The 23,600-nt window shown below is 47.1% G+C and overlaps 1 protein-coding gene across 10 annotated transcripts in view; it reads left to right on the top strand.

Annotated features, from left to right (window-relative positions):
- Nucleotides 1–23,600, top strand: part of FAM168A (family with sequence similarity 168 member A) — a 365,574-nt gene that overhangs the window by 293,316 nt on the left and 48,658 nt on the right. For all 10 annotated transcript variants that reach the window (XM_043527536.1, XM_043527530.1, XM_037880624.2 and 7 more), the window contains one exon: nucleotides 15,860–15,940. In XM_043527536.1, coding sequence (XP_043383471.1) covers nucleotides 15,860–15,940 — 81 coding nt within the window. The remainder of the gene's footprint in view (nucleotides 1–15,859; nucleotides 15,941–23,600) is intronic.

The raw sequence follows: 23,600 nt of genomic DNA on the forward strand, positions 1-23,600 counted from the left end.
AAAAAAAAAAGAGAGAGAGAGTTGGGTTCTCACCACTCCGTAAAGCTTGAACCGGTCGGGGTTCCCAGGTGGTGGTGGTGGTAGCTGAGGGCATGCTGGAGACAGGCAGAGCCCCCAGCATGATCAGTCAGGAGAAGATGAAGTCCCCATGGAACTGATACAGATTTTGGATCCAGGCATCAGAACACTTACTTGAGCGTGGTTAGGGGTTTTTTGTAGGGAAACAACAATGGTTCAAGAGAGAACGCTAGATTTGTTTATGCATAAACTGATTGCTCAAAGGAGTATACCAAAGTAGTTTTGTTCAGGCTAGGCAATAGGAGCTGATCATTCCTGGCTATGGGCAGTATTCCTTCGAGGGAGCTCATAAATGCAATTAGGCAGCTTCAGTATTTTGGATATCAGTCAAGGATTTATTACTAGAATTGGTTTGATAACTACTGAGCTGGGTGTGTGCAGGCGTGGGTTCATTAACATCTGGAGCAGAGATCCCCCATCATGCAGTGCTTCCCTGCTTTTCTGGTCCCAGAGTTCTATGCGGTTCTTGCCTTGGAGTCTCTGTTCTCCATTCTGTATGCTAATGGAGACGCCTCCCTGTCCCATCTTCAATGCAAATGAGGCTAGGGGAGTTGCCTCAATCCTGTCACTCTTGTCCGGAGAGGTTCAGGTGTGTCTCCCACTGCTTTTTCATTGCTTTTTGTAAGTCTTTCTTCTGATAGGTTTTGGTTCAAGCAGAGGCTGGGTGGGGGGTGTCCTCCGTGAGTCAGACAGGCTTGATCCTGTACCCTGGTTCCCCAAGAACACACAGCTCACAGGTAACAGTCTACACTTGGTCTGCGCTGCTACAGCATTTTTAGCACAGTCGCTAAACTGTGTCACTCAGGAGCGTGGATTTTTCCTAGTGTAGACCAGGGCTTAGTCCACATAACAGACATTGAAATAATGCAGCAGAGTCCTGTGGCCCTTATAGACTGACAGACGTATTGGAGCATAAGCTTTCGTGGGTGAATACCCACTTCGTCGGATACATGTAGTGGAAATTTCCAGAGGCAGGTATAAATATGCAAGCAAGAATCAGGCTAGGGATTATACCTGCCTCTGGAAATTTCAACTACATGTATCCGACGAAGTGGGTATTCACCCACGAAAGCTTATGCTCCAATACGTCTGTCAGTCTATAAGGTGCCACAGGACTCTTTGCTGCTTTTACAGATCCAGACTAACATGGCTACCCCTCTGATAATTGAAATAATGGTGAGCATTTGCAGGGGAAACAAGAAATGGCAGAGATGAAGGAGGATTTGCATACCTTTTGTTGATCAAGTTCCCTTTCTCTTCGTCTTGGATTTTCTGCTGCTTCTGGATGTCCAGACAGTGCTCTCTTGCATCTGTATGTGGTCATGTTATGATCTTTTCATAGTGGTGTGGGCCTCAGTGTTGTTATCCAGGCCTTTGTCACCTCTGAATGGATTACTGCGTGCAACACTTTCTATGTGAGGACTACTCTGGAACTTCAGTTAATACAGAATGCAGCAGTCTGTTTTGTGCAGGGAGCACATTACTTCTGTGCTGTGCCATGTTCACTTTCGGATGTTCCCAGTTTTGGCCCTCAGGGTTAAATGGCAGAATGCTAAAGGGGGGGTGATTACAAAGAATGGTTTCCACTGGCATTTGTGTTCCATGCTTGGTCAATTAGAGCTTGACTATGTTGATCTGCAGGGCAAGTTAGAAGGCCCATGTCCCAAGCTTTTTTGGTATGTTGGAGGGAGAGTTTTATTTTAGGCGATTTGGAGTAACTTAACTATCTTAGCAAATTATTTGCAGCATCCAGAACTATGAGTATGCACATTTCAAATGTTTAAATAAATGAAGGAAATACTAACCTTTGGACCACCCCAAAAAAACCCCTTTCCCTCTGATTATTTGCCTTCTCGAGTTCTGTAATCACTCCACCCTATGAGAAGCCACGTACCCAGGCTGCATATCTTCCCTCATGGGTAGGCTTGGAAGAACTAGATTTTTTAAAATAATTTTAATGGATAATATCAATGTTTATTTTTTAACTTTTTTATGTATTTAAATTTTCACAGTCTTGCAAAATGATGGGGTTTAAGCATTTTTAAATTATTTTTATCAATTAGATTTTCACAGTTGTGGGAAATTATGGGGGTGCTCAGACAATGGTGGCAGGTCAGACAATAATTATTTAATGATAGTTGAGATTCAAAAAATTAAACCATTAAAAAATAAAACTATTAAAACACAAATTGTCAACATCATGTCAAAATATACCAAGTAAATAGCGTTAAATCAAACTCTAATAAGTTCTCAATCAGCATTTTTCTTACTTTGCCTATCTGTACATTTTGATTCTTATCAATCATATTAAATAAACAAATAAACAATATACATTCATTGCTTTGTGTGTGTACAATGAAATCGACATTTATCAGCATTTTCCAGTAAAAATCTAATCCATGTCCACTCAGATGTCTGTCCTTCACCCGCTTAATCATTTTAGTGGCTCTCCTCTGAATTCCCATCAGTTTGTCAGTCTTTTTCTGGTGTTGATGTACAGTCTTACTGCAGTGGCCTCTGAGGAAATGCCACTAGTGGGAGAGCTGGCAGTTTGGGGGCAGGAATAAGCCATCACAGAAATACAAGGGAGCAGTGTTAGAGGTCAGCAAAATGGAATGAGACATCTAGGGAGGTGGTGGAATCTCCTTCCCTAGAAGTTTTTAAGGTCAGGCTTGACAAAGCCCTGGCTGGGATGATTTAGTCAGATCGGTCCTGCTTTGAGCAGGGGGTTGGACTAGATGACCTCCTGAGGTCCCTTCCAACCCTGATATTCTATGATTCTATGTCTTTGGTGCACCATCAGGATATGCTGTTCACTACACCGCAAAATCTCAGTGTATCAGAAGGGGTGGGGTATTGTGCTGGTCTTCACATGTATAAACTTAAGCATTTCTGTCTGGATGTAGGCGGTAAACTGTGTGGCTGGAAGTAAAAGCAAACTGCTTTGTTATGAGCAATCTGTATACTCTTCAGGGACTGAACTAAACCAAGCTGTTCCTTTTGCTTTAAAGCAGTCAAAAGGCTGTATCCATCAGTTATTATAATTTATTGCCAGAACTCCTTTCCTTTTGTGTTTCCACAAGGTGTGCATATTAAAATTTATGCAAAATGGAGGGATTGTGGGGTGGTTAGGAACCAAGGCCTAAGAACCATTAATCAAAGGCAGCACTGCATAGGAGAACAATGAAGAGCAGAGATGGTAATAATTTTCTAGAAACATTTAGAAATACATGAAAAATAAAAGGCAGCTTTAAAATACGTGCTTGAGTAAGTACTACAGCCCTGAGTGCTTTTCATTTTACTCAGCCAGTTATTACATCATAATTTTTAAACTTGTTCAGTTAGTGTTTCTCGGATCTATAGTGCCATAAGTCTTCTGCAGGGAGAATATTAAATGAACATTGAGTTTTCTGCTACTATTGATTGTGGTTTTATTTTCAGAATGATCGGAAATGAGAATGTAAAAAAAAATTATATTTTTTCTTCTCTAAGGACTGGAATAAAATTTTGCTTGACATATTCCCCCCAAATTCTCTCAGTACTCACGTTGTTATTGTTACAGCAACAGCACCTAGATGGCTCAGCCAGTATCAGGGCCCCATTGTGCTAGGACAGGTGTTGTACAGACACATACTAAAAGATAGTCCATGCCCCAAAGAACTTAAAAATGTAGGTCCCCAATCCCACACAGAGACTCGTCGAAGTCTTTGGGGCCTCCCCACAGGGGCAGCGGTTCATCGGCACACACAGTTCTCTGTGCAGGATCGGAGCCTATATAGACAAGACAGACAGAGCATGAGAGGAAACGGGGTCATAGAGAGGGAAAGTGACTTACTCACAGTCAGACAGGAAGTCAGTGGGAGAACCAGGAATAGAACCCAGGTCAACACAGTGTTGCCAGCTCTCATGATTTCATTGCAAGTCTTGCGATATTTTGTTGTTTTCTTAAAGCACCAGCACCTGTAGTTATTGAAAATCCCAGCTTTCTCTTTTTTAAAGAAGTAAGTTTGTAGTTGTCATGGTTGCAGAGAAAAGCTGGAAAACATAAACTATACAAAGTCTCAAAAAACAGAAGGCAAATTAAAAGACTCAAATGTATTATTTTTTAAAATCTCACAGTTTTTAAGCCAATCTCGTAATCTGGGGGGGCTCTAACTTGTTATTTTTGAATACTTAGGGTGGGCAAAACTGCCTGACTATCCACTAGACCATACTGCCTTGGATTCTGAGACTTTCTCATCTTTCAGTATTAGCAGTAGGAACAAAGCAGCAACCATTTCTCCCACTTCTCCTTAATAAACAAAAGACAATTATTTGTTGCTGAAGGTCAAGACTTATAAAGTTATTGAGGTATGTGTGATCTGATTTCTTTAAGTGGAAGAAGGATTAGAGCAAAGGTCAAATATGTGCTCCTGTGGGTGAGATTATTAGAATTTCTTTAATGGAATAAAGATTTATTTGAAATGAAATCATTTTTAAAATGGTCATAGCTTTATTGTATTTCAAAGTAAAAAATAAAAACGAAGAACTCAGACTCTGCGTAAGCTAAAAAAAGACTCAAACCTGAGTAATTCAACACAAATAAGAATATCCTATAACACCCTGTTGTCTCTGTATGTGTTTTAAATAGCATCCAATTATTTGAATAATTAAAGTAATCAATTCAAAGAAATGCAACAAAAAACACAGCCCCGCATTTTCAAATATAGGTACCTAATGTTAACCACCTACATCTATACAAGCATCTAAGTAAAAGTGGTCTGATTTATTTTAGGCCTGTTTATTTAAGGGCCTAACCTTGAACATTTTGGTCCAAGATTTGTTTTTAAAAGCCTTGTGAAGAGAGAGGGTGGTTTGGTTTGGTTTTTTTTGCAGTGGATGGGTAGTGTAGAATATTTGATTGCTGGAAATGTACCAAAGAGAGAAGATGGGACCTTTTCAAAATGTAGCCACTTAGGAGTATACTTGCAGTTAACATTTGTTGAACTATTCATGTACCATTATTTATTAATTGTATTGCGGTAGTTTTCAGATGCCTCAGTCAGGATTGGGGCCCTGTTGTGCTGGGTGCTGTACAATCAGGAAATAAAGCAATCTGCACCCAAAGAGCTTATAGTCTAGGTATGAGCAAAACGTCACCAGCCGAGTATAGAATGTACAGGAAAGGAAGACAAGGACACAAGGTGTTCCTGTTGCTACCAATGTTGCACATGCAGAATAGAAGTAAAGATTGATATTGCATAAACTAGGCTCTGCCATAATACAAATAAGTGTCTTCCATCAGCCTGTGACAAATTCACTTTAACCTACCGATAAATCATATTTGAGATATAGTATGGCCTAGTGAATTGAACATTGGACTGGGACTTAGGAAACCTAGGTTGTTCTTCGAGTGTTTGCTCATGTCCATTCAACTTAGGAGTGTGTGTTCACCTAATGCAACAGCACCGGAAGTTTTTTCCCTCAGCAGTATCCATAGGGGACCGGCTCCAGTGCCCCCTGGAGTGCCTATGCCACGGTGTATAGGGCGCCACTGGCTCCACCCACCCTCAGTTTCTTCTTGCCGCCAGTGACGATGCTGGAACTGTTGCTGCTTCAGCTAGTGCTGTTGCTTTCTTGTTCGTACGAACTTGTTAATTCTTGTATTAGAGTGTATATAGTTTTCTGTTAGTGTTAGTAAATCCCTTAGCTATAGTTAGAGACTTCGTAGGTCCTGAAACGGAATTTTGCCTCAGGACGGGGCATGCCCCGGTCCCCAGGCTTTAAGCCAGTGATCACTGCAAGGGGCCCATGTCCATTAGTGATCCACATAGCAGCTGTCTGCATTGCTTGGGCAAACGGCACATTGGGAAAAAATGCAAGATTTGCAAGTTCTTCAAGCCAAGAACTAAGGAGGAGTGTGTTATTCGCTGAAGAGCGCTCCTTATGGAGTCGGCCCTCACCCCGGCACCAAAGCAACACTCTGACTCGGCGCCGAGCACCATGACCTCGGTACGCAGTGCCCCACCAGGACTGTCCACTCGCTGGGACTGGTCTCCGTCCATTGCTCTGGCCAAGAAGCTCAAAAAGACGGTGCGAGGTCGGTCTCCAACCTCCCTCAAGGGAAAGGATAAGACAGGGTGCAAGCAAGGTCCTGTGCCAGGCAACTCTTCACCCCCTTTGGGATCTTGGGCTCAAGTTCCAGTTAAGCGGGGTCGCCCAGCCCACTCCCCACCAGTAGGAGTACCAGTCCCGGCACCTGGTATCTCCAAGACCACGATGCCACTCCAGAGACCTGTTGAGAGATCGACGCTACCGTTCCTCAGACCGTCACCGATCCCCTAGGAGGACATCACCGAGTGCGGGCGCTTCCTGGCACCGGGCCTGTTCCAACTCCCATTCCCGCTCCTCATCCCTGTACCATTTGTCAAGTGCGAGATGTAGATCACCAGCTCCAGGCCGTCATGGATCTGTCGAGCACCACTGGTCCCCAAGACCCCGTTCCAGATAAGAGTCCGGGCGGAGTGACCGGTATCAGTTGGGGCAGAGCCACCATTCCGCTCTGTCCTGGTTGCCTGGGAGGACCCTATGGCACAATCCTCCTCATTGTCACCAGACGAGGCTCTAACGGGGCCCCCTCCCCGGCTCCTCCAGATGACACTAAAGCGCACCAGGAACTACTGAAGAAGGTCACCGCCAACCTGGGTCTTCAGGTTGAGGAGTTAGAAGAGCCCTCGGACTCTCTCTTCGATGTCCTCTGCTCCACAGCACCAGCCAGGGTGGCTCTGCCCCTTCATGAAGGGGTCTCAAGGATCACCAATGCCCTGTGGCAAACTCCCTCCTCCCTGCCCCAATCTCCAAGAGGGCCGAGCGCAAGTACTTTGTGCCATCCAAGGGCCACGAGTACCTGTACATCCACCCTGCTCCCAACTCCCTAGTGATAGAGGCGGTTAATCACAGGGAGCAACAGAGTCAACCCGGGGCTACGCCTAAGAACAAAGATTCCAAGAGACTAGACTTGTTTGGGCGTAAGGTTTATTTGTGCTCTAGTCTCAGCTGAGGGTGGCCAACCATCAGGCCTCCTGGGATGCTATGACTTTAACATGGGGAAGCCATGACCAAGTTCAGGGGCTCTCTCCCTGAGGCTTCTAGGAAGGCGTTCAGGGCAGTCATGGAGGAGGGCATGACTGCGGGCAGGGAGAAACTCCAGGCAGCTTCGGATGCAGTGGACACTGCCGATCGAACCATGGCCTCGGCCATCGCCATGCCCTGGGCATCCTGGCTGCTCCTCTCTGGCTTGTCCACGGAGGCTCAGCAGTTGATGCAAGACCTTCTCTTTGATGGGCAAGCCATGTCTGCGAAACAGACAGACAGTCAGCTCCATGGCCTCAAGGACTCCCGCACGACCCTGAAAACGTTGGGCCTGTATGTTCCTGGCCCGGCCTACATGGGGTTCAAGCCACAGCAGCCTTAGGGCCAGGGAAGCCATCCTCACCAGCAGTGTCCCCATAAGAAATCCAGAGGCTACAAGCGTCGTCCTAGCCACCAGCCTTCGCAGGCTTCTCAGTCGAGCTCATTTTGAGGGTATGCCCAAGGGCGACCTATTGAACTGTTTTAGGATCCTTCCTCCCCTATTTTTGCCAACTGCTTTTCTCCTTTCCTCCCTGCGTGGGCATCTATAACATCAGACCGATGGGTCCTCAGTACGGTGGCGTGGGGTTACACCCTTCAGTTGCTTTCTACACCTCCTTCCCACGCCTGCTCCCCGTCCCTCTTCAGGGACCCTTCTCATGAGAGTCTCCTCGCACAAGAGATTGAGGGGCTCCTGCAGCTAGGTGTGGTGGAGATCGTTCTTCCAGAGTACAGGAATAATGGTTTCTATTCCAGTTACTTTTTAATCCCAAGGATGGTCTGTGACCTATCCTGGATCTGCGAGACTTGAACCGCTTCAAGCTGAAGTTCAGCATGATCTCCCTGGCTTCCATCATCCCCTCCCTGGATCCGGGAGACTGGTATGCCACCCTCGATCTGAAAGATGCATACTTTCATATTGCCATCTTCAAGAGACAAGCACGCTTCTTCCGGTTTACCGTTGGTCCCAACCACTATCAGTTTGCGGTCCTCCTGTTTGGCCTAGCGACAGCATCGCAGTTATTTACCAAGTGCATGTCAGTGATGGCTGCTTACCTCAGACATCGAGGTGTCCAGATCTACCCATACCTTGACGACTGGCTAGTCAGAGGCAGCTCCAGGTCCCAGGTCCAGATGGATGTTGCGATGCTGTTAGCCACTTGCCGTTGCCTTGGCTCTTGGTAAATGACAAAAAATCCACATTAGTTCCGGTACAGAGGATAGAGTTCATCAGAGTAGTCCTCAACCTGTGCCAGGGCATTCCTGCCGCTGGAGAGGTTCAGGGCACTGACAGACCTCATCACGGATACTTACCTCGCTGCAATGGTGGACCGACCCCAGAAAAGTCCTGGAAGGAGTTCCCTTCATCAGCACTCCTCACTCACTCAAGTTGGTTTTGGACACCTCGGACCTTGGCTGGGGGGGGTGCACCTCGGCACTCTCCAGACCCAGGGCAAGTGGTCTCCACAGGAAATGACACTACACATAAACGTCAAAGAGCTCAGGGCAGTGCGCAGGGCATGCACGGTCTTCTATCTCACCTGTCAGGCAGAGTGGTCAGAGTCTTGGTGGACAACATAGCTTCAATGTTCTACATCAACAGACAAGGGGAGGCAATCCTCGGACTTCTGCATCGACCACAGAATCCACCTAGAAGTGTGTCACCTTCCGGGTACCAAGAACACGGTAGCAGATCACCTAAGCAAGGACTTCTCCTCTCACAATAAGTGGGTGCTCCACCCGGAGGTAGCCAGCATGATCTTCCAGAAGTGGGGAACTCCCCAAGTGTATTTGTTCGCCACCTGGCAGAACAGGAGGTGCCACAGGTTTTGCTCCAGATGGGGTCTGGGCAAGGGCTCCCTCTCCAACGCCTTCCTCCTGCCATGGGCGAGAAGCCTGATGTACACATTTCCTCTGATTCCGCTCATCATCAAGGTCCTTGCAAAAATCAAGAGAGACAAGGCTCAGGTTATCATGATCGCCCCGGAGTAGCCTCGCCAGCAATGGTTTGGGATGCTGTCGAGCCTGGCTGCGATCCCTCCGTGGCCCCTGCCGAACCGACTGGACCTGCTGTCACAGGATCACGATCGACTCTTGCACCCCAACCTCGTGTCCTTCTGCCTCACAGCATGGATGTTATGTGGCTGAATCCTGAGGAACGGGCCTGTTCAGAAGGGGTCCAGAAGATCCTCCTCAAGAGTAGAAAGCCCTCGACTAGACAAACTTACCTGGCAAAGTGGATGAAGTTCTCCTGCTGGGCGGCCGAATGGGGCATCTCCCCTTTGCATTCTTCGGTGCAGTCGATCATAGCCTACCCGCTTAATTTAGGAACCTGGGCCTCGCACACTCCTCTATCAGGGTGCATCTGTCGGCCATTTCCGCCTTTCATCCTCCAATCCAGGGGCAGACAATGTTCCCCCATGACATGATGGTCAGGTTCCTCAGGTCTTGAGAGACTTTTTCCAAAAGTTCGGTCCCTGGTCCCTCAGTGGGATCTCAGCTTGGTTTTGTCCAGGCTTACGGGCCTGCCCTTGGAGCCTTTGGCCTTGTGCTCCTTGTCTCACCTGTCATGGAAGGTAGCTTTCCTGGCGGCAGGCAAGGCTAGTCTCTGAGCTGCGAGCCCTAACCTCAGAACCGCCATACACTGTCTTCTATAAGGACAAGGTCCAGCTCCAGCCCAACCCAGCCGTCCTTCCCAAGGTGGTGTCTATTTTCCGCATGAGCCAGGACATCTTCCTTATGGTCTTCTGCCCCAAGCCCCATGAGAATGGTGAAGAGAGGTGCCTTCACGCTTTGGACATACGAGGGGCCCTGGCTTTCTATCTAGATTGGACAAAGTCTTTCCATAAGTCGACACAGCTTTTCATCTCTACAGCTGACAGAATGAAGGGGCTCCCGGTGTCCATGCAGAGGATTTCTAACTCTTGCATTCGCACCTGCTATGAGTTGGCGGGAGTCCCTCCACCGCTGATCGTCAGAGCCCACTCGACCAGAGCGCAGGCATCTTCGGCGGCCTTCCTGGCACATTTCCTGATGCAGAACATCTGTCAAGCCACAACGTGGTACTCGGTGCACATGTTAACGCCATCACTCAGCAGGCCAGGGATGATGCTGGGTTTGGCAGAGCTGTGTTGCAGTCTACACGTCCATGAACTCCTACCTACCTCCAAGGGATACTGCTTGGGAGTCACCTAAGTTCATTAACGATCTGGAGGATGGCGTGGACTGCACCCTCAGCAAGTTGGCAGGTGACACTAACCTGGGAGGAGTGGTAGATACACTGGAGGATAGGAATAGGATACAGAGAAGCCTAGACAAATTAGAGGATTGGGCCAAAAGAAATCTGATGAGGTGCAACAAGGACAAGTGCAGAGTCCTGCACTTAGGACGGAAGAATCCCATGCACCGCTACAGACTAGGGACCGAATGGCTAGGCAGCAGTTCTGCAGAAAACTAGGGGTTATAGTGGACGAGAAGCTGGATATGAGTCAACAGTGTGCCCTTGTTGCCAAGAAGGCTAACGGCATTTTGGGCTGTATATGTAGGGGCATTGCCAGCAGATCAAGGGACGTGATCGTTCCCTTCTGTTCGACATTTGGTGAGGCCTCATCTGGAGTACTGTGTCCAGTTTTGGGCACCACACTACAAGAAGGATGTGGAAAAAATTGGAAAGCATCCAGCGGAGGGCAACAAAAATGATTAGAGGACTGGAACACATGACTTATGAGGAGAGGCTGAGGGAACTGTTTAGTCTGCGGAAGAGAAGAATGAGGGGGGATTGGATAGCTGCTTTCAGCTACCTGAAAGGGGGTTCCAAAGAGGATGGATCTAGACTGTTCTCAGTGGTAGCAGATGACAGAACAAGGAGTAATGGTCTCAAGTTGCAGTGGGGGAGGTTTAGGCTGGATATTAGGAAAAACTTTTTCACTAGTGGTGATAGTTTATCTAAAGTGATCACTCTCCTTACAATGTGTATGATAATCAACGTGGGCCATTACCAGCACAAATCGAGGTTTTCTCTCCCCCCTCACCCCCCAAAACCCACTCTCCTGTTGGTAATAGCTTATCTAAAGTGATCACTCTCCTTACAATGTGGGGGGTGGGGGGAGAGAAAACCTGGATTTGTGCTGGAAATGGCCCACCTTGATTGTCCTACACATTGTAAAGAGAGTGATCACTTTAGATAACTATTACCAGCAGGAGCGTGGGGTGGGGGGAGAGAAAACCTTTTGTAGTGATAAACACCCATTTTTTTCATGGTCTGTGTGTATAAAAACATCTTCTGTATTTTCCACAGTATGCATCCGATGAAGTGAGCTGTAGCTCATGAAAGCTTATGCTCAAATAAATTGGTTAGTCTCTAAGGTGCCACAAGTCCTCCTTTTCTTTATATTAAAGAGTGACTGTCATCTCCTGCTCTTTGAAGACATCTGCATAGATCATGGAGGGGGATGGGACAGATGAAAGTAACCTGAAAAGGGGTGTAGGAACCAGAGAGACAAGGACGCGGGAGGACACATACTCAAGGCAGGATCTGTATATATTGCCCTGCCAAAGCCTCACGAGGAAGGGGCAAGGGAGGCAGAAGGAGGCAGCACCCTAACAATGCAGTAGTTTGTTCGTTGACCATGATGACCTGGATTGTGCCCCTGTAGATTAGTTTGTGCAGAGGGTAAGACTGGCAGGGCTGTGGAGACCATTTCTTTTGTTGTAATCTCCAGCTCCGACAGTTTCTTGCTGCTGTTTGGGAACTTCTTACAGATTGTCCAACGAGATCAGAAACCAAAACAACACCTCTTCCGCCTCTAAGGTCCTGTCTAGATTAGGGTACAAGGTCTAATCTAGTGAAGTGAAGCCAGGGAACATACCCTGTCTTTAATACACGTTAAAGTGGTTGAGTTATAGCCTAGCGGTGAACCCTAACTGCCAGGCTATGTGGTCAGTCTGTGTGTGTCTTGCTTACAGTTTCTCCTGTTGAAACTGTTCCACTTTGTATGAATAATTAACATTCATTGGGCCAGAGAGAAAGACTGACTCTATATCCCAATGGTCAGGGCACTGCCGTGGGAGACTCGGGTTTAGGCCGAGCACAAACGTGAGCCTGAGTTTCCTAGGTGAGTGCCTTCGTCATTGGACTAGTGGATATTTTGGGCTGGGGTCTTTCTGTGCAAAAAATGTTGAAAAGTCTCAGTTTTGTTCTGCATTGTACTGAAAACAAATACCAAAACCCGCTTTCCCCCCCCCAGCCAAACCTAGCTAACCTGTTCTTACAGTTCACCCTTTATCCTGCTCTAGACAAAGCCTAAGCACAGGGAACGAAGGAAGGCTAGCAGAGCCTATCCTGCTTGAGCAAAAAAGGGGGATCGTTTCCTACAAGCCGTGCTGCTCTCAGGCCAGAGATCTCAAATATGAACTGCAAACGCCTAATGACCGTAGATGAGAACAGAGTTCACAAGGCTTCAAGTGGCACAACAGCAGTCTTCATGGGTCTTGCAGGTTTTCCATCGTAGGTGACCATCCTGAAAAGGTTTTTGATATGAAAAGTTTGTGCTGGGGTTTTCTCCTTCCTAGCCCAATTCAGCTCCAGCTCTTCCCTGTCTCCACGCCAGCTACCCTTGGGGGGCTCACAGAAAAGTTACTACAACTTCAAGCAACTGTTTAGTGGTTTGCCTGGCTGTCGGGCTGGTAGGGATGATGGCACATGTTCTCTGGCTTGGCACTTTGTGAGCCACAGAGCCCATCTGTTGGGTTGGGGGGTGTCACAGTCTGGGTGCTCTGGAACTGCTCTGATGTCAGGACTCTGGTGCAGCGGGACTCCCCTCTCTGGTCTCTCTTACACCATGGCAGGAAGCTTCTTTGGCTTTAGCGCTTCCTGGGTCTGTCCTCGGAGCATGCAGAACCCCTGTTCACCCCGTGAGCTCCCTGTAGTGAGTCCACCTGGATGGGATACCTGGGGAAGCCTTACACACACACCCCCATGTACCCCATCTTCACAGTCAGCAGTGACTCTCAGCCAGCGTGGAAAAACTGAAGGGTTTATTAGTTGACAGGAACACAGCCTAGAACAGATCTTGTTAGAACAGAAATCAGGAACTTTCAGCAAAGTCTATCCTGGGGAGAATCCAGGGCCTGGTGCCCTGGATTCCCCCCTCCGAGTCCCAAAACAGGAGACTGACCAGTTTCCACCAGCCCATCCCCCGACCCCCAGAATCCCTGCTCTGTCCTTTGTCCCTTTCCCCGGGCAAAAGGTCACCTGATCTCTTTGTTCCCAACACCTTGGGGAGGATGCGGGGGGGAGGCTGGCTGGCTATCAGTTGTTAGGTCACAGGGTGTTGGCCATTATCTGTGCCCACGGTATCTGTCCCCACGGTACTCTCACCTACCGTCTAGGGGTCTCTGCAATGATCACACACTCTTATCCCACCAGCCAGATATTTAAGCAATACATAGGGGAAACTGAGGCACACACACAGTGTTCAGAGAAAACATGAGGAACATTCCCACTTCGTCACAGGGGGAAAAGGGATCAGTGCTGCAGAGGTGGCTCTCTCTCTCCCTTCTGTGCAGCCTGGGCTCTCTGCACATGGTTCCAGGGGCCCAGTGCAATGGATGTGTGTTATATCCTGAAAAATAGCTACAAACAGGCTGTGGCAATATGGACATCATTTCAGGTGGGTGGGAGGTACTTCAAAAAAAGAAAATGAATCTTCTAATAAATGTGAAACTAAGTGTGGATATTTCTGACTTGACTTCTTCCTCATTAGGGTTCTGTGTGCAATCACTGAATCTATAAATAACTTCCCTACGAGCTGCTTGATTGCTAAAATCCTGTATATTCCCAAACACATCAACAACATGGTTTTATATAGGGGGGAGGGGGAATCTGTTAAACCTCAGCATTAATGATAGCAATTTTTAATTAACCTGATTTAGAAGCCAAATGTAATACTGATGAAAATGAAAGGGTAGAACATACAGTAATTTATTCCAGTACAGTGGTCATGACTGATGAATTAAATTTATTCAAATTAATGTTAAAAAAAAAATCTTTTTAGCACTAAGCTTGGTGCTGGATGCCACGCTTTGGAAATCAAGTTAGAGTGCAAGCTTGGACATTGTGTATGTGAAAGCATGGCTGTGCAAGAGGTTTAGGATGAAGTGATTCTTTAACAGTGAGGGAAGATCGGGGGTGGGTAAAGACCAATCTTGGTCTTGTTTAAAAGAGGGGGAAAAAATCAGTTTGTGGTCTTTTACTAACTGCCCCTCTCCGGGACGTGCTGGTTACAGGAAGATGGTCCTTGTCAGTTCAACATAGGAAACTGCCTAGGATTCACTTTGTCTTCCACAGAACAGTTCCTTCCCTGGGATGAGGACCATTATAATAAGAACCTAGATAGATAATGGGCAACAGTTGTTCAACAGCACACTCCACCACTGTACGGCAGGAAGTGAACCTGTCGGGCTGTTGAACCTGCATGAGGGGTTTAGCTAGAAAGAATGTAACTGAGTTGGAATTAAGTATTCAGTCTGTGAAATGGGCCAAAAATTGTGCTGGTTTTAAAAAAGCCAAACAAACCAACCAATCCCCCACAGGCTGAACTCCAGCTAGAAGAGGAGAACATACAATAACATGGTAGTGTATTGAGAAAAGCGTGCTGCTGGGTATGTGCATTGTGTATGTATGCATATGTTTCTGAAAGCACATGACAGCATGATGTTCAGGTGTCCAGTAAATGATGCTTTTTAGGAGGGGTTAGGTTCCTGTTGACTTCAGTTGCACTGCTTATGTGAGCAAGGGTTGAAAAACAGGGCTTTTAGTTTTAAAAATGATTTTCCTCTGAATTCACTGGGACCTATATGTCCCTAGCTGATTGAAGAAGGATCATTTGTAGCCTTTCTTGAAATGCCTATTAAAACCCTTTGCCTTACCTGTTAGTTCCAAATGGTACAAATTGTTTTGCTTGTCATTTTCTAGGTGGCTTGGCAGATAGTTGGGTACAAGTGATGAGTGGTCCCAAGAGCTGTAGTACTTTCATGCAATGTCTCTAGCTTTTCCATAACAAGGGAATCTGGCTTATAGAAACTCTGCTGATGGTGAGGAAAGGCCCAATTGAATAAAGTGCTGAGCCTTTGCTGCGAGATGTAGAGCTCTCTCAATTCCCAGTGGGAGTAGGACTAAACGGGATTGGATCATAAAGAAGCAGTAGCATAACTTGCTAGTTTAATATTTGTTTTTAAATTCAGTGATTGTCTATTTAGCAAAATGAAGACTTAATAAAACGTGTACACTCCAATCTTGAAATTTTATTGTGAGTTCAGTTAGACTAATACATCACGTTAATATGGCACTGCAAGCAGCTTAGTAGGAGTAGTTGTGTTCTACAGAGCAGGTAGTTTTCTACAGAATACGCTGAATATTCCTGTGTTCTTTAACATGCTGGTTATTTGCCTTCAGTTTCCAGGGGAATAGTTGCAGATGACAAGGGAAAACTTATACTGTGTTCTGTGCTCTCTACGTTTCCTGCCCATCTGATAATATATGTTCAGCTTTATATCTCAATTGTGCCAATCATCCTTGTGTTCAGACAGATTTTTTTTTTCTCCTAGGGTGCTCTATTTTCTCCTCACTCTTCTTGACAGAAGTGTATTTTCTCTGTCCTTCTCATTGCAGGTTATCCAACTGGGTATCCCACAGCTGCCCCTGCCTACAATCCGAATATGTATCCAACCAGCAGCCCTGGCTATGCCCCAGGTAAAAACAACTTTTCATTCTGGAAACAGTTCACGACATGCTTAAGGATACAGGAGAGTCTCACTCATTTGCCCTTTGTTAACTAGCACACGGAACCCTGCTGTCTCCATGTTTTTCAGCAAATAGTACAGAGGCTGTAGTAAACTCTCCCATTACTTCACAAAATATGTCACCACGTGTTTCCTAATCCCTGTCATAGGTATGTCTATGGACCCCTCACCACAGCATGTGAGCTCCCACACAATCTTTAGTGTATTTATCCTCACAATCCCCCGTGAGGCAGGGTAGTGTTATTATTATGGGGAACTAGGGAAGTGACTTGCCCAAGGTCACAGGAAGTCTATGGCAGAGCAAGGAATTGAACCCTGGTCTCCCAAGCCCTCAGCTAGTGCCCCAATCACTGGACCATCCTTCCTCTCTAGAAAGTTATCAAAAGTATCATTATAAAGAATTAAAACAGAACTGCATTGTCATATAGGTGAACACAGAACCTGTTGTAATGGATTATCCTTCCTTTTCTGTGTGTGCACTTAATCAATAATTGGCAAAATTCAGTAATTCACAATAAATTGTTCCTGCACATCATCAGTGCAAATTAGCGAGGTTCCACTGGTGATTCATTTTGAATATTCTACAGTAATTTTCTTGCCTAAGCAAACCACTTGCGTTTCATGCATTTTGAGCCCAAACCTGGAAGTCCTTACTCAAGCTATATTCTCCTTGGAGCCCATAGAAAATTTCCTTTAGACCCCTATTCAAGAAATCACTTAAGTATGTGCTTAAATTTAAGCATATGCTTAAAAGCTTTTCTGAATCAGGGCCTCAGGTAGAACAAATAAAAACCTTTACTCACGTTGACTAGTTCCTTACACTCTGAGCAGGCTCTTAGACTTCAGGGGACCTACTTGTTGAGTAAGGTACTACTCAATATGACTGAGGATGGCAGAATCAGAGGCTAAATAAGGGCTTCGGGATATGGCCCTTGTTTATTTTTTGCTTCGTATACAATGTAATTTAAACAGTACATAGCATAAAAAGATGCAATATCTCCTTTTGTAACCACAGTGTTTTTGAAGTATATAACTTATTACCTGTTGCTTTTTAAGCCACAAGATTGTTCTTACAGGGATATTGGCAGGGAGGGGTGAAGAAGCACAGGGACTAGAGGGATGGGGTAGTGGCCGTGGGAGAAGCAAGAACCCAGTGGGGAGGGTATGGGGGAGAAGCCAGCAAATAGGGACCTGGTGAGGACAGGGAGGAGTGGTGTTTGGTGGTGGTGGAAGCAGGGATCTGGGGTGGGGGGGGAGTAGTAAGGGGGTGGGATGGTAATGACCCGGAGGCAACTGGGGACATGGGGAATGGCGGTGGCAAAAGAAGCAGGGACACAAAGGGGAGAAGTGGATAGATGGGGATGAAAGCAAGGAACTGGAGTTGGGAGCACTGGAAATGGGGAGGGGAAAGGAGGGACCTGGAGTGTATGTGGGGAGGAAGGGACTGTTTGTTACAAACCCTGGGCTTTTCAGCTCCATTTTCCAGCAGAAAAGCATTGTGCTGGAAAATTTTCAACCAGCTTTCTTAGTGACAATTATAGGATATACTTAGTGTACTAGATGCTTATGACAGACAGTGACCCAGGGAAGTTTGATAAAGAGATTGTCTCTAGTAAATTTGAGGATTGAGAGGTAACCTTTCAAAAGAGGACATCTGGGATGATATTCTTCAGGTTTATTACCAGTGTCAAGTAAGGGTGTTAGATAGCCGGGATAAGGAGGTCAGTTTAAGAAAATGGTGCACATAGTCAGGATTTAAATGTATAGGACCCTGAGGTAGATTTTTGAGGTCGTCCTCATCTATACTGAGTAGAGGAATTGCACTTATTCCAAAGGGAGGCTAATAAAATTAGCAGTTGCGTTCTGCAGCCCCAAGCAAAAAGAGGAGAAGGAGTATGTGGAGTCTCTGATACAGACATTCAAGGAGCAGTCAAGGAGAGAACGAGGAAAGCTCTGCACCTTGGAGCCCCAGGAGGATAGTGTGTGTGAAGCTGGAGGGGAGCGATCTACTGTGCAGTAGCCTAGATGGGAATTGATGACCCAGCTGCGTACCTGTGCGTGTCCCCCTTCTCAAGTGCTCTCATTCCAGCTGAACATCAGCACTTAAAAGCTTGCTGCCAAATGAGTAGGTGCCTACCAAATTCACGGTCCATTTTGGTCAATTTCATGGCCATAGGATTTTTAAAATCATAAATTTTGTGATTTCAGATATTTAAATCTGAAATGTCACAATGTTGTAACTGTTGGGTCCTGACCCAAAAGAGGGTAGTGGGAGGGGTGCAAGGTTATTTTAGGGGGGTTGTGGTATTGCCACCCTTACGTCTGCACTGCTGCTGGCGACGGCGCTGCCTTCAGAGCTGGGCATCCAGAGAGTGGCAGCTGTTGGCCAGGAGCCCAGCTCTGAAGGCAGAGCCACTGCCAGCAGCAGCGCAGAAGTGAGGATGGCCTGGCATGGTATTGCCACCCTTACTTCTGTGTGGCTGCCTTCAGAGCTGGCACCCCAGCCCACAGCTGCCACTCTCCAGCCGCCCATTGCCACCCTTACTGCTGCGCTTCTGCTGGCAGTGCTGCCTTCAGAGCTGGGCACCTGGCCAGCCGCCACCGCTTTCCAGCCACCCAGCTCAGAAGGCAGTGCAGAAGTAAGGGTGGCAATACCGCGACCCCCCTAATCTAAGCTTGCAACTTCCCCGCAACCATATTTTAGGTGAGGACCCCCAGTTTGAGAAACGCTGGTCTCCCCTGGGAAATCTGTAGAGTATAGGATTAAAGCACACAAAAGACCAGATTTCACGGTGGAGATGAGATTTCATGGCCCATGACGCATTTTTCACAGCCATGAATTTGGTAGGGCCCTACAAATGAAAATATCACATGGAGATGCTGGTGCATTCAGCAGCAAAGGAGTTAAAGCGTAAGAGAAGCTTTAGCAGAGGCAGGCGCAAGGTATGGGCAAGTTCTGGCCACCTTCCAGGCACACCACCTCAGGGGAAATACGGGAGGAAAAAGGATGTTTACAGTCGAGAATGATGCCAAGATTTCAGACCTTCAGAGCAGCATTAAGGAGAGTGATGGCAGTGTCAGAGACATGGGACAAAGAGGACTTTTTACCCAGGAGGAAGACTTCAGGCTTTGATTCATTCAGTTGTAGGAAGTTATGGTTGGAGCCAATAATTGAAACCTTCTGTCCTGTTTGTGGGTTTTGGAGAGCTGCTGGCATACTTCAAGCTGGTTAACCAACCTTTTGGAATTCAGCCTGTGCTGATTATCCACATGTGTGCTGTGCAATTAATAAAATCCAGTGGAAAGGGGATCAAGTTACTAACATATATAAGGAGAAAGAAACTAAGAACAGACCCAGGAGAGAGAGAAGCAGCATCGAACAATGGGTGAATGGACTAACTGATGGATTTTGGCAAAGGGAGGCAGGCATTTAAAGGTTCGTCTACACTGCACACTCCTTTGGGTATCATATAGAGAACGTACACTACATGTCCCCCTAGCATGGATATAGTTAGCAAAGTGTGGATGGTGAGGCACTACTTAGGCGAGTGGCAACCCCTGTGGACAGTGATGAGCTGCCAAAATCTTAACAACCGGTTCCCTCCCTGGGGACTCCTGCTCCATCCGAGTGGTGACCCCTGTGGACAGTGATGAGCTGCCAAAATCTTAACAACTGGTTCCCAACCCTGGGGACTCCTGCTCCATCCAACCCCCGCGTTCCTTGATGGGCCTCCCCGGACCCTTGTCTCATCCACCCACTTCCCCTGTCCCCTGATTGCCCCCAGAACTGGGCAGGAGGGTCTCGTGGGCCACCGTAGTGGGTGCCCACCCCACCCCTAAGAGCCAGAGGGACCTGCCAGGGGGCGAGGTGGGGAGTCCCAGCGGTGCTTACCTGGGGCAGCTCCCAGGAAGCATCCGGCAGGTCCCTCTGGCTCCTAGGGGCAGGGAAGGGTACTGGGGGAGGAGCAGGGGGAGCAGCCGCTCCCCCCACTGATCACATCAAAAGTGGTGCCTTAGGCACTGACTCCATGGGTGCTCCGGGGCTGGAGCACCCACAGGGAAAATTTGGTGGGTGCAGAGCACCCATCCGCAGCTCCGCGCCCGGCCCCAGCTCACCTCCGCTCTGCCTCTGTCCCTGAACGCACCGCCCCGCTCTGCTTCTCTGCCCCTGCTTCCCGCGAATCAGCTGTTCGGCGGGAAGCTGGGGAGGGCTGAGAAGCAGGCGGCGGCTTTGCACTCAGGCCCAGGGTGGCAAAGGTGAGCTGGGGCAGGGAGCGGTTCCCCTGCGCGCCCCCCGGGTTACCTGCTGCAGCGTGTGTGGCCTTCCTCGCGCCCCCCGCCCCAGCTCACCTCCGCCTCCCTGGGCCTGAGCGCGAAGCAGCCGCCTGCTTCTCAGCCCTCCCAGGCTTCCCGCGCGAACAGCTGATTCACAGGAAGCCGGGGGGGGCGGAGAAGCAGAGTGGGGCGACACATTCAGGGGAGGAGGCGGAGCGGAGGTGAACTGGGGCCAGGCGTGGGGCAGGAAGCTGCCAGTGGGTGTTCTGCACCCAGCAAATTTTCCTCGTGGGCGCTCCAGCCCCGGAGCACCCACGGAGTCGGCACCTAAGGCGCCACTTTTGGCCAGTTGTTAAATTTAGAAGCCCTTTTAGAACCGGTTGTCCGAGGGGACAACCGGTTCTAAAAGGGCTTCTAAATTTAACAACCAGTTCTAGCGAACCGGTGTGAACTGGCTCCAGCTCACCACTGCCTGTGGATATGTACCTGGGTATGCACCCTCCCTGCCCAAGCAGTGCTTCTCCCATCTGTACAGTGGTTTTTAGCAGTGTAATGTCCCCCTGCACCTCTGCTGCTGGAGTAATTCCCTGCCAGAGGGAAGGAGTCCAGCAGTGGGGAAAGAGTCCGGCAGCAGGGTTCTGAAAGGCTCCAACAACCTTAAAAAAGCACATGTAACGTCTCATAGTGCTGTGTACTATTCTCTGCGGAGCACACAGAGTCGAGGAACGTTATTCGTATGCAAGATGTGGAGTGAATGAGCCAAAGGCTCTGTACTGTGCCATGTACACGATGTATCTTCAAAGGTTGTTTAAAAGCTTGTATGATATTATATTGCATTTGTTTTAAAAATAGCCCAGGAAGAGAAATTGGAAAGATTAGGACTGCAGTTCAAGGAGAGAGGCGAAAAAGGTATATAAAATGATGAAGGGTACAGACAAGATTAACCAGGGTCTCCTATTTTACCTTTTACAAATGCAGGAATGAGGAGAAAACCAATGAAACTGAAAAGAAACAAGTAGTAAAATGATAAAGGAAATTGTTTTGCACAATGCTTAGTTAACCTGGGGAACTCCATGCCACAAAGCATAATTGAGGATAGGAGTTCAGCAAGATTCCAAGAGAGATGAGGTATGTATACTGATAATGAGAACATCCACACTTTACGTTAGAAGGGACCAAAACATAAAGGATGGATGTACATCTTAATACTTCAGCACATAAGCCAGCCACTGACTGTTAGGGGTTAGGGACAGGTTATCTAATATTTGACAGTTACAAGAGCTCTGTCACCTTCTTCTGAAGTATCCAGATCAGACCATTGTCAGAGACAAGATGTCAAATTAAATGGCCCACTGGTTTGATCTGGTGTGGGAATTTGTAAGATATATTCTCAGATCAGGAAAGGCAAGCACTCAAAGCACGAGCCTCTTAATCTTTCTGACACTGCTTATTAACCTCTGTAATGCTGGTGGTAACCAAACACTCAAACATCCGGAGATAACAGTCCAGCACCCCTTTTGGTAAACTGGAGCCAAGAATGCTCAGCGCACGCTACAAAAAAACAAAATAATCGCCACTAGATTCTAAGGAGGAAATCCAGAAGCCCTGGCCGAAGTTCTTGTTGTTAAAGTAATTGCTGTAATTTAATTCTTGATTATCCTAGTCCCCCATCTCAGAGAAGCCACTACATTCCTCAACTTCTGACAGACCTCCGCTCACATCACACCAGGCCTATATTGATCCCTCAGTTACTGTGGCCAATTCTGAGGTTTCTGGTCCTCCATGCGTGTTGCGAGCTTCTGGGTCCAACAGCAACATGCGTCCCTGTAGAGGCATATAAATATTTGTCCCAAACATTCTTTACTCATGCAAGGGGGGGGAGTGCTTGGGGCCAGTAGATTTAACCATATTCTGTACGGATTTGCATAGTACTCGAACAACAAGCTCTCCTAAACTGTTCTCTTCAGGTTCTCCTACTGTGATAGCAGAGTGCCTTATCTTTATGAAATGAATAACAGAATGGCAACAGTGCCTGGCACCATCCCTTCCTACATACTCCACAGCAGCTGTGGAGGAGAGAGAAGGATTTTGTAGGCACTAAGGGTTAAATTTTCAAAAGTGTTGGAATAACTAAGTCACATTTTCAAAAGTGATTTTGGCACATAGGAGCCTGGCTCTTTGGAGCCAAAGCCCCATTTCAAAATGGGACTCAGGTGCTTTTGGAAATTTTAACCAAGAACAAAAAGTCTGACAGCTCCCACCTCCTTTGTGTATCTCCTACCAGACAGTACAGGTGAAGTCAGACTCGTTTCTTCTCTTTAATGACTTCTAACCGATTCTTATAATTCATTCGTAGAAGGGGATTTAACAATCAGCTGCTGTCAAACTAGTGCTCCCAAATTGCTTATCAAACTGACAGTAGTTCAGAAATAAATCAGCTCCACATCTGACTCTCAAATTACATCCACTGCAAAACATTATTTTGCCTCACTTATGAAAAAGTTTCTAGGTGCATTTAATAAGAAGAAAGAAAGAAATCCCCTGTTAAAGACTGATTCACCAGGATATCTACATGTGGCTGAGCACAGTTTTCTCTTAGGCTTCTTAGGCTACATCTACAGTGCACATCACTGTCTGCAGTGTGTATGGTACGTGTCGCTACACACTGCCATCAGTGGTGATTAGCCACTGGGCCAATGGGGCCGGACCCAGGCACCCTGGCCAACTGGGGGGCCCTGAAAAATGGGCGCCCCCGTGCCCTGATCCCGCTTTGCCTGCCCCCCCGGCACTTCTGCCAGGGAGTGGGGTCAGGCCGCAGGGGCTTGCCCCACTCTGCCAGGTGCTCCTTATCAGTATACATACCTCATCTCTCTTGGAATATTGCCGAATTCTTGTAATCAGTCATGCTTTGTGGCAGGGAGTTCCCCAGATTAATTAAGCATTGTGCAAAAAAAATTCTTTTATCATTTTATTATTTGTTGCATTTCAATTTCATTAACCGTCTTCTTGTTCTTGCATTATGTGAACGGTAAACTAGGAGAGCCTGGCTAATCTTCTCCATGCCATTCATCATTTTGTGTACCTTTCTCTCCTCTTCCTCTGAACTAATCCTTCCAATTTCTCTTATGATATTTTTCAAATAAATACAATAATATCATACAAGGTTTTTAAACTGCCTTTGAAGGCTTACCTTGTATGGGGCACAGCACTGAACCTTGGGCTCACTCATTCTGTGTCTTGTGTACAAATAACTCTCCTGGACTCAGACTGGTATACAGAGATTAGTACACAGTAGTATGAGATGTTGTGTGTGCATTTCTAAGGTTGTAGGGAAA

Source organism: Chelonia mydas, chromosome 1, assembly GCF_015237465.2.
Source record: "Chelonia mydas isolate rCheMyd1 chromosome 1, rCheMyd1.pri.v2, whole genome shotgun sequence".
In the NCBI taxonomy this organism is placed as follows: Eukaryota; Metazoa; Chordata; order Testudines; family Cheloniidae; genus Chelonia; species Chelonia mydas.